This window comes from Gymnodraco acuticeps, unplaced genomic scaffold, assembly GCF_902827175.1.
Source record: "Gymnodraco acuticeps unplaced genomic scaffold, fGymAcu1.1, whole genome shotgun sequence".
NCBI lineage: Eukaryota > Metazoa > Chordata > Actinopteri > Perciformes > Bathydraconidae > Gymnodraco > Gymnodraco acuticeps.
Window position 1 is genome coordinate 5576126 of NW_022989768.1, and position 16368 is coordinate 5592493.

Below are 16368 nucleotides of genomic sequence, written 5' to 3' on the forward strand. Positions count from 1 at the left end.
GTTGCCAGTCTGTTGAGATCTACCAGTCCAAATAGAGAGGCGTAGCCATTACTACCAGGTAAATACACACTTCTACTTGAATAAAACTGACCTTTGTATGATTAATACTTCATACAATACTGCAGATCCTTTATCTTACCTCTTTCTAATCTACACACATACAAGTATTTAACTGAAGTTACACAACAGTGTTGTTGATACGGAGTTGGAGTTTATTCACACGTCACATACTACAAGTGGGTAATGTTTTCAAGAAACATTGAACAGTGCTGCCACATATGACACAGGAAAAAAGGAAAGACTCTGAACCCTTTCTTTGCCATTTTATAAAAATACTGTTGCTACAAAAGTATAAATTAGGCTTACTAATAAGACAACTCAGATCTGAAGCTACACAGGAATCTGCTGTCAAAGTGCAATAAAAAAGACAAAATTATTAGAATCAAACCCTTTTTTTGTTGCATTTTAGTAGAGTATAAAAATAAATGCCTTTTTAAAATAGGATGCAAGCAACACTAGCTTCTTAACCTGAATTGATAATAGGCTATAATCAATTTAAGTTTGCATTCTTATACCATTTTGTACAATAATTATAATGAATAAGTTCAAACAAACTAAAACTTACAGCTGATTAATAACGGTATCTAACTTGAGTTTTTATTATATCAAAAACCTGTTGAAATGCTACTGTTATTTTGACTGTCCCCCAAAAGCGCGTCGGCAGCCTCCAGGCAGGAATGCTTCTTTCACAACTTCGCCGTCTTTGAAAGACTTCATGTGTTTCGCAAGAACGTGACTGACACGTTAAGATGCTATGGTAGCAGCCTTGCTCTTGTTGTTGGGCCTGGTGAAAATGGACTGCTTTGCATTTAGCTGCCCTTTCAGGCCCCTCACCTTTTGGAGCGTAGGGCAGAATTAGGAGGGAATTCCGTCTCGTAGCTTTTGTGCACTGTTTTGAAATGACGCTCCTAAATTACCCTTCTTCGATAAAGCCACACTCGCATTGCAGATGAGACAGATGGACTTTGAATTGGAATAGATACAAAAAATAATCATCCTCCCACTCGGAGTGAAAATTATATATTTTGGGCTTTTTTGCTTCTGCCATAATTGCGGTCTTGTGTGTGTGCGGACTGTCACTCCGACACGGACAACATCAGCGAAATAGTGCCCATTGGCATTGCCCAACAGCCACGCCCAGACACATGGGGTCACGCCGGCCAATCACAAAGCTTTGATGCGTTCAAGTACATTATTCTGGCACAGGAAGATTATGTTATAGGACATTAACGAAAAAACAGAATATTGTTGTTCTATTTTTAGACACATCTCGCGATCGACTGGGAATCTCCCCGCGATCGACCGGTCGATCGCGATCGACTGGTTGGGCACCCCTGTCTTAAGGAGAAGGGCCTTAATCACCTCATATTTGCCATGGTGCGGGGGTCCGCGATAAATCCCACCAACCTGGATGACGTGGAGCTATTTGTATTCTCAAGAGAATACAAATAATACAAGTTTTAATCAAGTGTTCGTTGTATTTCATATCATTAATCAAAATATGCAAAGTAACTAACGGTATTAAATAAATGCAGTTGAGTAAAAGTACACGATTTTACTACTGAATTGTAGTGGAGTAGCAAAACATGGAAGTTGTAAAGTCCCTGAAAATAGTTATTAAGTACATTACTTAAGTACATATACATAGTTAATGTATACCACTGACTGACATCACCTCAAACGTTAACTAACTAACTATCAGCTAACTAAATAGCTTACTTAACAGCTAACGTTTACTAGCCAGCTGCACATAGCCTACCACTGAAAGTAGCAAAACAAACTCGGGATTTTTTTATTCTGGTGGGTCCATATCTATACGGCGCTGGGTGGGTCGTGGCTGGGACTTCTTGAAACCAAACAATGGCTACAAACATAGCCCTGCCTGCATCTAAAATAAATGTAATGCTCAGATATTAACGCTCGCTTGACTCAGGCCTGTCTGTTGTTGTCGACTGAACCATGGATGTATAATAGGACTGAACTCACAACTTTCGTCTCTCCGAATCTCAACATTTCCCACAGTTTTCGACAGCATTCGAATGCAGCAGCTGAGCCGTTTGAGTGCCAAACGATGTGGTAAATACAATCTAGAAAGAAACCCTTTAAAGACAGAAATAAGGAAGCGTGGACTGGCACAACCCAATCTCAAAGAAATGGTAGACAGGGAGACTATTATATTATTCAATGAAGAGAGTTAATAAAGATAATTAATTTGAATTATATTTTGTTATGTTTAAATGGGTAGAATAGATAATTCTGGTTCACGCTCCAATACAGTAGGTGGCAGTAATGCACCTTTAACGCTGGTCACCACCCGCCTTCAAAGCGTAAAAATAAGAAGAAGAAGAAGAAGAGCGCCAAACGAAGGGTAGCATTAATAGTTTTTGAGAAATAAAGATAAATAAATCAAGCTAGCTGGAGAATCAATATAAATATACTGAAGGCTATTGATTTTTCTAAAAAGAGAGGAGGACTGTGGCTATGTTTAAAAACAAGTCTGCCTGGTTTTCAAGCAGTGTGCCACAGGCATGTCACAACTTTTGGAGTAAGTAACCCATTATCTGGTCAAGCTAGCCTGCTAGTTAAGTGTATATCACATGCTTTATTATAACTATTAGCTGGTATGGTAGCTTAGATCACAAAATAAGTTATTGACGTGAGCTAACAGGGTGGATTTAACAAACATCAACAACATTTAACAAAGACATGATATATGTATGGTATAGTAAGGCGGCTACCTTTTACTGAATAATAGATATACTGCAAACATCTAGTTTACATCTGTAAACTAGATTTTAATGTTAAATAATGTTAAATGTGTTCATGTTTGTTGAACACATTTTCTTTTTGTAAAATATATATTGGTTTGAGCTGTCTTGTGTGATTTGCCTACTTATGCTTCCCCTACTCCAGATAACACCACCTTTTGCAGAAAGGGGAATTACTACAAGATAATATACATACACACACACTAATGAACACAATCAAAACAACAACATGTGTCTTTCAGGGCTGGAGGGTGGGAGCATTGCTGGTTGCAGAACAGCAGATTACCTTTTCAGTGAGGATGCTACATGTGCAGATACTATGAGGTGAGCATGATGAAAAACTGTCTGCACATTAATTATCCCACAAATAAGTTGTGAGTTTTTTTTTTACAAGACCCCTATCGGATATAATTTTAGCCTTTTCTTTCAGGATATTTGAGAGCAAAGACTATCTTTGGAACAAGGTGGCGGTTTTTCACAGCTTGTTTCTGTCTGCCTGTGAGAGGCGCCAGAGTGTGAAGTCTGTGTGCATCGGTCATTATGTGCTGCCTCCAGCCTCAGTACAGGACGGTGAGAACGACTGCCCTACAATATATGAGGAGGAATCTGAGTGATTATTCAAGACACTATATGGGAACTCAGACTGCATACACATTACACAATGGTGTATGCTTAACCCTTACACAACCTTTTATTGGTTATTGCTTCAGCTAACCATTGGGAACCACTTTTGTAACATTCATACATTGTTCCTTTTATTATAATTTTAGAGGTGAGACAGGTGGTCGGTAGATTGATTTGGGAGTTTGAAGATGAGCAGTCAGTGGCACAGGTAGGTAAACCAGTCTAAATCATTTACAAAGAGACCGATCGTGTAAATCATTTTAGTTCGGCTTCCTTCTGTTTCACAGGGTTTTGGTAGCCAGACAGAAGATGAGTGCAGTGAAGTCAGCAAAAGCAAGTATGTTCAGTTTCCACTATTTAAAATTGGATTTCCATACATTTTAAACTTTCAGTTAATTCATTAATTCACTTTCTATTTGGCAGCTCTGGACCATCTGATACGGGGTCAGAAAGTGAAGCTCCTCAAAGTGTTCATTGTCCAGTAACTGGCATGCGCTCAGGTGAAACATTGATTATCATTAAGTGAATGTCCCTTTTGTAAAATATTTGCACTTGTTTTTTCAAAAGTTTACAATAGAAGATTAGCCTGTAACGAAGACCTGGTGAAATAAATATGTACATAGTGAGACAATCTTCAATATCTGTTAAAAAAAAAGAATGTTTTAATATTACTTAATTTTCTGTTGATTTATTCACAACAGGTTACATCAGTATGGACAACCTCCAGAAATATTCAGGCGATCTGTGTGATTTCCATCCTGGATCTCTCCAATGCTCCCACTGTAAAGGCCACTGCTGCCCGCTGCACACATAAGCAGAAATGCATGAGAAAAGCATGTTAAAGGAAATAGAGTAGCTATTGTCCTGTCAAATGAGCATTGTGTAAGCAATAAGGATGGATACACTGGCCTAAAAATAAATCAGTGTCACATGTATTATTCTCATCTCATTGTGAATTTTTTCAACACTATTCTATTTGTCTGCCTATTGTTTAATGTGTCAACCATACTCACTATTTTTATATAAATGGTACAAATGGAAGCATTTGCAAAGCCCTGTTCAGTGTCTGGTATGACAACAGATATAATATAGACTTGCCCTCAAAGGTGCCATACGATTTAAACTTGTTTGTTAAACTAGCATGCTTAAACTTAGTCTGTAGTAATACCTTATTAAATATTACTTTCCTAACTGTAAGGAATGCAGCACCGTTTTGTTACCAGGGGTCTTATTGACCAGCTTTTAGATCAACAGTGAGCATTGTAATGGTAAAACGTAAACTTCTTGCTTTCATTTAAAGCATAGTTAAATAGGGGTATTCAGGTCAAAGCTTGTATTCATATCACAGGGTTCCCTTATTCAACGATTTATTTAAGAACAACTTGGTGTTGGTATTTCATTATTATCACTTCAGATAGAAATGTGAATACACTTTTTTCTTCTACAATGCAAAATGTAATAAAAAGAGGAATACTAAAGTTTCCATTATCGATACCATAAAGTCATCGTCAAAGACATGCCATGGCAGTTTAAGCAATCTTTAGTTGGACATGTGTGTGGGACTGAGTGTTGTACGGTAGTGAAAGGGTTTTTGTACTAAGTCACAGTAAACCGATAGTAAACGCTCAACAGTCACTTGTAACACTCTTAACGTAATTTAGAAAACGTTTCAAAGTAACAACGAGCAGCAGTAATATACATATTAATGTAATGAGTGCGGTTTCATTGTTTGTGGTCACCCCTTCAAAGTGGACTCTTCCGCGGGTCTTGACCAATTACATGCTTTGTTTTGGTCCCAGCCCCTCTATCAGGAAGGTGTAGCCTGCTGCAGGTTTCTTAATATGCACTTTGACACTTCGCCCAATACCCAAAAGGGGAATCTCTCTTTGGACTCTGTTATTGTGTAGCTTCTTCTTCACCCTGTAAGGTCTGCTCAGTGCTGCGTCTGTCATGGCGGGGGGAAATCTGTCGGTCGTGCTGCACGCCAAGGGAGACCTCCGGCTGGTAGGAGACCACATCCAACCTGTACCATATGCAGCAGACGATTAGTATGAATTAAGATGAGTGCAACCTCTTTTTTTGCCGATTTCTTACAGGAAAATCGCCCTATCCCGGAGCCAGGGCCTAATGGTATGATACATCCTACAATTAAATATAATATATAGTATGTGTGCATGTTACTTAGGGTTTTATGACTGAAAAGATTTAAATAATAGTCAATGCACAAATATCTTTCTCAATTTCAAATCTGCTGCATGTCAAAAAAATGCAAATTTGTTGCAAAGGAATATAGTTCAAACTGGAGAAACTAGGCATTGCTTTGAAAGTTTTAAAATGTATTGTTGTCTTGCAAGTGAATAATTCATAGCTGTCAAAAAACTCACAACATGTTTATTTTTACTTTTGGCATTAGTTTGCTAAAAATTCAACTGAATAGCCATTTTATTTTTCCTTCATTCATTAATTGTATCTGCTGAACAAATTCAGATGTAGGAAGGAGAGAGGGAATTCAGAGGTCTGGAATCAGGCTGGTCCGTAGTGTCTTTTAGTTACAAGGTAACAAAACATGCACACCCTCTTATGAGTAAGTGTCGTGTTCTGCACCCAGAGGTTTTGCTGCAGATGCACTCTGTAGGAATCTGTGGATCAGATGTCCACTACTGGCAGAACGGCCGAATCGGGGACTTTGTCCTCACCAAACCGATGGTTTTGGGACACGAGGCAGCAGGGCGTGTGATGAAGGTCGGATCAGAAGTCAAGCATCTTAAAGTAGGTAAGTGGGCAAGCAATGTAAGAATCTGCCATTCTGTTAAAAAGTGAACACTCTTATTTTAAACTACATTTATAATTCAAAAGGATTAAGTTACTTTGTCAAATCTGGTTAGTACCTACAGTACTTTAACAGCAATAAACATACACAGCCATGGCACTGTAACTTCATACAGTGTACATCAGGAAGTCTTACTTAATCCTTAAATGTGTATGGTATCGAAATACATTTCTCACTTGGCCACAGTGTAATAGAGTTACCTGGACAAATTGCATTGTGTATTTTGTAGGTGACAGAGTAGCCATTGAGCCAGGCGTGCCCCGCGAGATGGACGAGTTATTTAAAAACGGAAGATATAACTTGTCTCCTACCATCTTCTTCTGCGCCACACCTCCTGATGATGGCAATCTGTGCCAATACTACAAGCACAGTGCCAACTTCTGCTACAAGTAAGAGCTTGTTTTAAGGATTGCATGGCTTTACCCAAGAGATTGCCCAACAACTGCCTGATATTGACTACCAACTGACTCTATTGCCTAACCTTTGCATAAATCTTTTTTTTCCCCCTGTTTATCTTGAAATACCCAGGTTGCCTGATAACGTGACATTTGAGGAGGGAGCTCTAATAGAACCTCTGTCTGTGGGGATCCATGCCTGTCGCAGAGCCGGTGTAACCCTGGGCACCACCGTGCTCATCTGTGGTGCAGGTAACAATGAGCCAAGACCTTAAACTCAGACAATAAAACATGTCACCACTATTAGTAGGAAAATTCCATCAGCAAGATGCTGCAGCTAAATTTGAGGAAGTGCCCCACATACAAAGAGATAATTGTACTGTGTTTGTGTTGCAAGCAAGACATCTAAACACACATCAGTGGGTGCAGTCACAAATACATAACTGACTCGACAGAGCTTGAGTAAGGGAAAACTACTGAACCCTTACACAACTTGTAGAGGCCTAATATTTAACAAATCCCTTATGTTGCAAAAACAAGCTAATTCTCATTTAAGCCACTCATGTTAAGCATTACATGAAGCTGACAGTCCTTTGAGGCTAATGTTACACAGTACTTGTGACAGCTGCAAACTCATTTTAACATTGACTCTTTTTACTTTAAAAAATGTCATGCTTGAAATCAATATTTAAAACAGTCTCTAAAATAGGCATCTTTCTCTCTTCCCACAGGGCCTATTGGGTTGGTCTGCCTGCTAGTGGCCAAGGCGATGGGGGCCTCGCAGGTCGTCATCACAGGTAACACAAACCATTTCTATAGACAGTTAACATCTACTGTATCTTAACTGAAGTGACACAACATCATCTCCTGTTCGGTCTTCTCTTTTTGCCTGTAATGCTCCTCTGCTGCTCAGATCTGGCCCCCGAGCGTCTGACCATGGCCAAAGATTTGGGAGCAGACTTCCAGCTGACGGTGAAGAGAGGAGACGCTCCCCAGCAGCTCGCCGAGAGCGTCGAGGAGAAGCTAGGCGCTCAGCCGCACGTTACTATTGAATGCTCTGGAGTGGAGAGCAGCATTCAAACCGCCATCTATGTATGTGACTGCTCAGTTGTATTAGGAATAATGAAGAAAGTCTGGGGAAACTATAGACATGCAACGTTTACTTCTCCACTATAACTTATAGCTACTAGTTGGCGATGGTATAGCTTTAACAACCCAACAGTTTATTAAATGGTTGCAATTATCTCCACCTCATCATACTACAACATAGAAATGCTACCTACATCCTAATACATCAGTAATAGTATTCTAGTATATAATATATAACACTCACAGTTTCTTCTAACTTCTAGTTTGATGCTTCTAATACATTTTGATCCCAATGTACCTCTATGAAGCATAATGCTAATGAGCTTCAGTATAGTCATTTTATATTTACTTTTCCCTGTCAGGCCACGCGACCAGGTGGAGTGGTGACGCTGGTGGGTCTCGGCGCTGAGATGGCCAGTATTCCTCTGATCCATGCTGCTGTGAGAGAAGTGGACATCAGAGGAGTTTTCCGCTACTGCAACACGTAAGAAAATAACCACTCATTTGCCCTTCGATAAGCAGACATTCAGGCAGTTTCACCTGAGAGCATTAATGAGATCATTCATGCCTTGGTTGAAGCTCAAAGTAATAATTAGGTATCACAAACTGGATTGAACTGTTGAATAAAATGCTTGTCTCACTGTGTTGCAGCTGGCCGATGGCAGTAGCCATGTTGGCGTCAGGTAAAGTGAATGTGAAGCCCCTGGTGACCCACCGCTTCCCCCTGGAGCAGGCGGTGCAGGCCTTCGAGACCACGCGTCAGGGTCTCGGGATAAAGGTCATGTTAAAGTGTGACCAGAACGACCAGAAGCCCTGACCCACTGCAGGGAAACGGCCCTGAGCCGAGAGCCACTCAGCGTGACAAGCAGACACAAACACAGGCTGGACGTTGACCCTAGAATAGATAACAGAGAGTTCAAAGAGACAAACTGCATCAAGTGGTACGAGACATTATTGAATGAGAATTTTTAAATGGTTTATGGTTGTTTATCATTTGTTCCATTATACATTTTTTATAATTGTACATATGGCTACTGTAGTGAAAGAAAATCAATAAATCATACAATTGAAATAAAATCTTAGATGGCTTTTTGTGTTTTTTCCGATCCTGCACTACCTAATTTCAGACATCAGGGGGTACTAGAGGCTCAGAGTGAAAACGCATAACAGTGTTTTCGTCCCAATCCTATGACATAACATTCTACTTCTTTGTTTTTGTATACATGTCCTCTACTTTCCAGCATGAGCACAACATATTCAAGACATGCCTACAGTTATGGAACTGGGACAGAGATGTGTGCCACAACTCCACAAGCAATAGTTCAAGCATAGAATATTTACAGCATACTAAATGTTGTGCTTTACTTTTTTGTAGTTAGTAAAAAAGAAACCAATGTACATTACAGGGAAATATCCAATGAATATAATACAATGCTAGGTCTTGACTAGAGAAATAAAATGTATTAATTCAAGCTCCTCCATTCACACGTTTAATGTTTATTTACTTTTACTAACATTGGTATGTACTTTTTTTAAGACACATCTAGTAACTCTTATTACGATAATAAGAGTGAATTTTGAATTTGACTGAAAGGTAAATGATTAAGAGAAACAAATAAATGAACTGTTAATTTTAAAATAGTATTAACTTTCATGGGATTGATTTAAAGTAAGAAACGATAGGTAAAAACGTTGATATACCATAAGATACTTTTCCTCACCGATTGTTTTCTTTTCCTGGCAGCAATGGGCTTCTACACAAAACAATCTAGTCATGAACGTACAAGGATAAAGAAATCACTGCACCCCCACTCAGCATATTCTGTTTCTGAACCAGAGTTCAGTTTGAGCCAGTCCAACAAAACCAGTCAGGTTTAACTCAGATTTTATTGTCTTGCCACAATGACATGAAACTACTTTACGAGGCATGCACACAGATAATGTTCATATGATTAAAATGTACTACAACGCATGGTAAACCTTTACCCGGCGGTAAGGCTCGTTTCCGTCACAGTGTGTGATTCACAGTTCTCTCTCTCTCTCCCTCTCAGAGCTGAAAGCCAACAGGTGGGGAGAGGTTTGCCGTGACTAAACCTGTGTGTGTTTTTTGTTTTTTAAATGAGCACAATACTAGACAAGTTTCTCTTTATGTACACACATTCTAATACTGCTTATGGCAATGGGACAGCTCACACAACACAGTTACATTCACAATCCACTCAGTATGCATGAGTGTCAGTCAGGAACACTAAAGATGAACGAACGGTAGCACACAAAATAAACTTCATTTTTCATACATGTGACTTTGATATCAAAAGCATACTTGATGCATGTTAATAGCTTTACTTGGTTGCTTGTTATTTAAATGTGTGTGAGTGTTTGTACATGAGATCTAGAAAAGTCTTCAGAGGTTGAACTCGTGTATTGCCGTTAAAATGAAGAAAATCAAAAGAATATGGCATTTCTCCCATAAACCCCTGCTGCGAGCATTGGTTTGATTCACATGTACATTATAGCAACGTAGCATATTTAAACATTTCAAAACACATTCCCCTGTTCACTGGCGACTTTTTTGATATCTGGCATTTCATTTCGTTTTTGCCAACATCTCGGTCCATTTTTACTCAACAGCCAGATTCAATTAATATTTACAATCCTCCGACACCTTCCCTCGCAATATTAGCAAAATATGTATTTACATGATAAATAAATAAACAGAGAAGAAAATGAAACTATACAAGAAGTATAGTAGAAGTATCATATTGCATTACATGAATATAAAAAAATAAATTGTGACGCATTCGCTCGATAAGTCCGCCCGCACGATCTCACTGAAGTGACACGGAAAAGCAAAGACAGGATAAATAACACACCACACACACACACACACACACACACACACACACACACACACACACACACACACACACACACACACACACACACACACACACACACACACACACACACACACACACACACACACCACACACACACACACACACACACACACACACACACACACACACACACACACACACACACACACACACACACACACACACACACACACACACACACACACACACACACACACACACACACACACACACACACACACACACACTTTCTTCAGCTGGTCAGATGGACAAAGCATGTCAATAAAATGGGCATTTCATGTTAAGCACAGACAGGAGGAGATTGATGAAGAGCTGTAGTCATCAGCTCAAAGAAATAAATTATAAGAGATTAATTGTCAGGGAGAAGCCTCCTCCCCCGCTCACTGGTCAGCTTGGTTTGTCCCGTAACCTTATTGGACAGTCCCTGGACATCGTCTATATGTACATAGGTGTCTCCTGTCCTGTGAGGAGTCTGAACATGGCCGCCGGCATGGTCTTCATGTGAATCTGGCAACAAAAAAAACAACACAAATCTCAATGAAAGGGCCAAATATTTAGATCTTTGTCTTCATGTTTAATGCTGTAGAATATTGTCTGTATTATTTTCTGGTTCCATGATAAAAGGGTTTGAACTTTAACCATAACACTCATTGTTGCCGTGGACAAAATCCTGCGCTAGCCAATCTAAAGTCCATTTACTGCATTGTGTGTATGTTCAAACACGTAGAAGTTCTGAGGTGATTAACTTATTCCTGTTAAATACTACTTGATACTTCTACCCCTCTACATTTCAGAGGTAAATAATGTACAGTTTGTACAATTATTAGTCTGCAATTATTTGACACTTAGGATACAGTTGTTAATTTCCCTTTTTATAAAGAAAGACAAACAGCACTTATACAGTACTACAAATGTACCCAGTAGGATACAAATAATCGAAAATTGGCTAAACATTGAAAACTGCTGCATTAAAATGCTCTTACATGTTAGTGATACAAACACTAGAGAGCCCACTCAGGTATTTATGCTGTAACTTGTACCTGCTCCAGATGGAAGTTTTAAAAGTAAAACCAAAAGCTAGAAACTGCAACACTGATACGTCCTCTTTTCTTGGGACTCTTCTTTCATATGATTTAAATCCAGGTTAACTTTAAATAGCAGACTTATATTATCCCCAAATGCAGAATAAAAAGCAGTGTAAAATCAATGGCCATGAACAAGATATATTGAGTAAAGTGAGAAAAAAGATTTAAAGAGGTGCATTTAGACTGCAGCTGGGTGAGAGGAATGACCTCGGTGAAGGTTTTGATTCTGCCATCTTATGCACTCCACTGTGTCCCCTCTACAGTGAGTAGTGAGAGTAGTAAATCATCTCAAACAAAGCTTCAGACCGTTGTGCTCCACAGAAAGGAACTTGATAAATCTAACAACAGAAAAAACATGATCTGTACTTGTGTAATATTTTAGTTCTGATCATAGAATTTCACATAATGCTACTGAACTGTATCTTTTGTTAGATTATCCCTGCCTGGTAATGCCAAGGTGATTCAAATGTAACTCCCCAATTTCTATTAGAAATGTGTGGTCGCCTAGCTTCACCTTAGATAACCAATTAGGGGAATTTTCCTCACTATATTAAAGTTCAACTATTATGCAAAATGCACTTTTTGATGTCTTTTATACATAAATATTAGGGCTGTCAGTCGATTACCCAAATCTCTAAAAACAGGGGTACAACGGAGCTGATCCAGATTTGCTGAGGACTTGACGTCAAATCGAAAATATGGGCTGGCTTTACATTGAACTTCTGGCAACGTCCCGCCCACGTCCCAACCTATCGTCCCCATAAACAGTCCGCAGCTGTGTGTCTGTATTCCCAGGGAGGACCACACAACTCTCTCAACAGTTTTATGTACAGTGTTATTTACTTCATGCCGATAGTGGTAGTGAAATAAAAACACGTGTTTTTCTACATATATGCAAATCTGTTCATCCCAATGTTAGTGTCCTCTGCTTTCTAATGTGTGTGTGTTTATGTTCATCAGTTTCACCTCGCCGACAGAGTTGGAGAGGGCCTGGACGATCTTCTCGTGTGCAGTGGCCACCACACTCTGCCCGTTGATCTCTATGATCCTGTGACCCACACGGACCCCCCCTCGCTCAGCAATGCCGCCGCGCATCAGACTGCAGATCTGACAAACACACAAAAGGTCGTCAAGTTATTAGCATTTTGGGAGAAAATACTGAGTAATATGCAAAAATAAGGCCACTGGAAAGGTGACATGTCTGCAGGGATACTTTGAAGACACCTGAAACAAAAACTATAACGGCCAAGAGATAAACTTCACATTACATACACATTATTCACTGAAGATAATTGGAGTTATGTTTTTAATCAAGGATTGTATTTTGTGAACAATGGTGTTCGAGGCAGAACAGCAGTTTATTACTGCAAATTCCAAACACATAGACACATTTGAAGATTCATCTAAACCAGGGATGGGCAACTTGGATGGTGGTGGGGGCCACATAATGTATGTACTGGCCACCAGGGGGCCGCAGATTCACTTGGAACACACACACACACACACACACACACACACACACACACACACACACACACACACACACACACACACACACACACACACACACACACACACACACACACACACACACACACACACACACACACACACACACACACACACACACACACACACACACACACACACACACACACACACACACACACACACACACACACACACACACACACACACACACACACACACACACACACACACACACACACACACACACACACAAATTCAATGTATTGTATGTAATTATTAACAAATATACTAAGTCTGACATCTTCATTGACATTTTACAATCTTTCAGGGAATATCCTCTAATAAGCTCACCAAACAAATATCAGTTCACAGAAATGTTATTAAAGTGGCATGTATGTATTGAACAGGTTATTTAACAGTGGAATAAAACTATTTTAAACTATTGGAAAGCATACACAGAGGGCCTCATCATATAACTTTGCGTGGGGCCACAAGTTGGCCCCTCGTGTCAACCCGCACTCTGCTGTTCCTCAGCGCCGCTCCCCCTCCCTCCCGCTGAAATTATGAATGAAAAGCGTATAGTAATCATAGATAACACGGCAGAGTCCGTGACAGTTTGTTTTCATCTGATTTCAAATAAACAAAGTCTTGGTTTTTAGAATATTAAACTTGTTTCGCCAAATTCAGATGATAAATACAACTTTTAAGCTTGTAAAGGCATAATTACAAGAGGCAACTTAACGTCAGAGCAGGCATAACAACAGCCGGTGTTTCTTGTGAGTGTTTCCCCGGGAAACAAACACAATACACACAAACGCATCACAGATTATTTTGCGGTATTTGGCTGCCGAACGAAATCATGTACGCCGTAAGTCTAGTGGACGGTATCAGTACTATAAGTAAAAAAAAAATATTAATTTTTTTAATTAATGACGTTGTTTATAAATTAATCTGAGGGCCGCAAAAAAGGCCGCCATTTGCACATCCCTGATCTAAACTAATGAATCCAATCTTTATTCATGAGAATACAAAGTAAGTTTAAATAAAGTTTTGAAAAGTATTACAAATCTCAAACCCAGACGTCAGCTTGAAACTCACAATGCCGTTCTGCACGCTGAAGCCCAGCTGATACTTCAGATCCGGTCTCTTGATGAGGACGGTGGTAACAGGAGGACAGCTGACGATATTCATCTTCACCTGCACCTGGTTCTTCAAGCCCTTTTAGAGAGAAACACGTATACATTGGTTTCACAGAAATTAATTGGAACAATTTTAGATGATCATTATGGCCTCGGTGTGTACCTTGATGATTCCCTGACAGGTAGCGAGGGGCAGCCCCACCAGGCTGGTGTTGTTGATGGACATGATCTGGTCTCCGATGCTCAGCTTTCCAGAGCGCGCCGCTGGCCCCACGTTCATCATGTTGGCCAGAATGACGGTGGGCAGGATGGAGCCCCAGCCGGACTCCACTATCACCACGCCCAGGATCTCCCCTTTGCTCTTCTCCAGCTGCAGCTGTGAGAGGAGAACGTCTGTTGCTCATTTTCATGTTCAGTCATAGACAAACTGACTACTTCTAGCTACAGTACCATGAAACCAAGCAGACATCTGTGGTCTAACAGCAGCCTGGATTTCAGAGGGTGGGGCTGGGAAATATCATGATATATATATATGAGTCTATTAAAAATGATCAACCATGTCATACTGTATATATCGAAATACCTATCCCTTTCATATCTCTGGCTGCCTTAAACTATATAAATCAATAAGCTGCAATAAGTGATGTTTATGCGTTTTAAATCTATATCAAATATTAAATCACATATTATTTTCATTATTTTCATTTCATTTTCCCAGATCTTTTCAAATGTCAAGAATCAGTCTAGTTACTACTGTAACGGTTTTTACTGAGGCCCTGAACAGATGTTTGTATAGAGTAGTAATAGTGGTAGTAATAGTAGAGTAAGTAGTATTTATAGATTCGTATTTAGTCTTTGAACTATATGTTGTCAAGCACTAAGATGTAAAAAGTACAAAATTATTATTATTATTCTTATGTATATCAGACATATACCCTCAGCATCGTTATGAATACTTCTGAATCAGCATCACAAACCTCCCCTAAGTGAACACACAGAGGGGCAGTGACACTTCTACAGCACAACCAAGCTGTATTTAGGTTGCCTATACTGTATTATTTATGTTCCATATTACACAAAAAGACACAAACTGATCCTATTATTACACCAGAATCTGAGTTACTCTGCACATCTAAACACTGCCCTGATATGGAAAAGAGCTCAGACTCTTCAGAGCAGCAGATGCACATGAAGCCATGGGAAACTAATTTGTCCTGCACACAGTCGGTGAGAAAGCAAGAGTGCTAGAGGAAAGCCGTTTCCCCATCTTTAAAAATGGGGCCCTCGCCGCCTCTGTGCTCAGATGGCAGAAAGTGTTTCACGGTTTTTAATTCTCCAAAAAGTTTTCAGTAATGCTTTCAGGGCAAAGTGTTAGCTAAAGAGGAAATGCTAAAGAAAAAAAACAGCTATCGTTGACATGCTGCGAGTAGATTTCACTGTACCATCTGCCTCTTAAATCTGTCTCATTAGTGAACAGCTCCTGTACATTTGTGTGTTTCTGTAACGGCCCTGCAGCACGCATGTAAAATCACTGTTTTATGTTCTTGTTTTTTCTCCTGCAAAACACAAACATTTGCAGAAATAGGGCCATGTGTGCGCACTGCAGGCTGGATAAATACCAACCTCTTTGCAGTTTTCAGAGTTGGAGAAGTGGATGAGGTCGTCGTTGTACATCTCCTGGGTGTTGATGATGTCGCTGTACTCCTTCTGACTCAGGTCCTCGGGGTTGATGCCGTTTGCTCTCAGGAACTCCTGGTAAGCGACGCTGAATGCCTGGCCGATGGACTGAGCGATGAGCTGGGCCTTTACACACAAAAAGCAGAAATCATGTTGTTGTGTTAGGTCCACCGACACTTATCTTGACTGAGTTGAATATAAATAACAATACAGTGTGAAAAAAAGCATCCGGTGGTATCGCACAATAGTGCCATTGAGGGTGCCAAGAATATGTTAAGGCTTCATAAAAATAGATTTTCCCTGTCATAAG

The 16368-nt window shown here is 39.8% G+C and overlaps 3 protein-coding genes across 9 annotated transcripts in view; 2 read left to right on the forward strand and 1 right to left on the reverse strand.

Moving 5' to 3' along the window:
* The first annotated feature begins 2068 nt into the window (after positions 1 to 2068).
* Positions 2069 to 4388, forward strand: terb2 (telomere repeat binding bouquet formation protein 2). 2 transcript variants are annotated; one of them, XM_034217414.1, is made up of 7 exons: positions 2069 to 2136; positions 3071 to 3152; positions 3259 to 3398; positions 3599 to 3660; positions 3740 to 3789; positions 3876 to 3952; positions 4154 to 4388. In XM_034217414.1, the coding sequence occupies exons 1-7, from the start codon at positions 2100 to 2102 to the stop codon at positions 4264 to 4266; spliced, it is 561 nt and encodes a 186-aa protein (XP_034073305.1). In that variant the 5' UTR covers positions 2069 to 2099; the 3' UTR covers positions 4267 to 4388. The 2 variants fall into 2 exon arrangements, with proteins under 2 accessions (XP_034073305.1, XP_034073296.1); XM_034217405.1 differs by lacking the exon at positions 2069 to 2136 and adding an exon at positions 2373 to 2605.
* Positions 4389 to 5264: 876 nt separating this feature from the next.
* On the forward strand, positions 5265 to 8848 carry sord (sorbitol dehydrogenase). Its single transcript, XM_034217397.1, has 9 exons — positions 5265 to 5456; positions 5549 to 5582; positions 6061 to 6225; positions 6512 to 6671; positions 6811 to 6929; positions 7409 to 7474; positions 7591 to 7769; positions 8129 to 8250; positions 8418 to 8848. Exons 1-9 carry the CDS (start codon positions 5403 to 5405, stop codon positions 8581 to 8583), a joined length of 1065 nt encoding a protein of 354 aa, XP_034073288.1. The 5' UTR covers positions 5265 to 5402; the 3' UTR covers positions 8584 to 8848.
* A 1946-nt stretch (positions 8849 to 10794) lies between these two features.
* Positions 10795 to 16368, reverse strand: part of apba2b (amyloid beta (A4) precursor protein-binding, family A, member 2b) — an 81233-nt gene continuing 75659 nt past the window's right edge. For all 6 annotated transcript variants that reach the window (XM_034217437.1, XM_034217445.1, XM_034217425.1 and 3 more), the window contains 5 exons: positions 16005 to 16184; positions 14545 to 14757; positions 14341 to 14460; positions 12718 to 12858; positions 10795 to 11173 (listed from right to left, as the gene is read on the reverse strand). In XM_034217437.1, the coding sequence (XP_034073328.1) occupies positions 11102 to 11173; positions 12718 to 12858; positions 14341 to 14460; positions 14545 to 14757; positions 16005 to 16184 (726 nt within the window). In that variant the 3' untranslated portion in view covers positions 10795 to 11101. The remainder of the gene's footprint in view (positions 11174 to 12717; positions 12859 to 14340; positions 14461 to 14544; positions 14758 to 16004; positions 16185 to 16368) is intronic.

What these genes read in the sequence shown, in the direction of transcription:
- terb2 (XM_034217405.1), top strand. Translation starts at nt 2,542, where the DNA reads ATGTTTAAAAACAAGTCTGCCTGGTTTTCAAGCAGTGTGCCACAGGCA. An exon ending in ACATGTGCAGATACTATGAG is followed by an intron (nt 3,153 to 3,258) that starts GTGAGCATGATG and finishes CTTTTCTTTCAG; the next exon opens with GATATTTGAGAGCAAAGACT. An exon ending in AGTAACTGGCATGCGCTCAG is followed by an intron (nt 3,953 to 4,153) that starts GTGAAACATTGA and finishes TATTCACAACAG; the next exon opens with GTTACATCAGTATGGACAAC.
- sord (XM_034217397.1), top strand. Translation starts at nt 5,403, where the DNA reads ATGGCGGGGGGAAATCTGTCGGTCGTGCTGCACGCCAAGGGAGACCTC. An exon ending in CTCGCAGGTCGTCATCACAG is followed by an intron (nt 7,475 to 7,590) that starts GTAACACAAACC and finishes TCTGCTGCTCAG; the next exon opens with ATCTGGCCCCCGAGCGTCTG. An exon ending in GCATTCAAACCGCCATCTAT is followed by an intron (nt 7,770 to 8,128) that starts GTATGTGACTGC and finishes TTTCCCTGTCAG; the next exon opens with GCCACGCGACCAGGTGGAGT.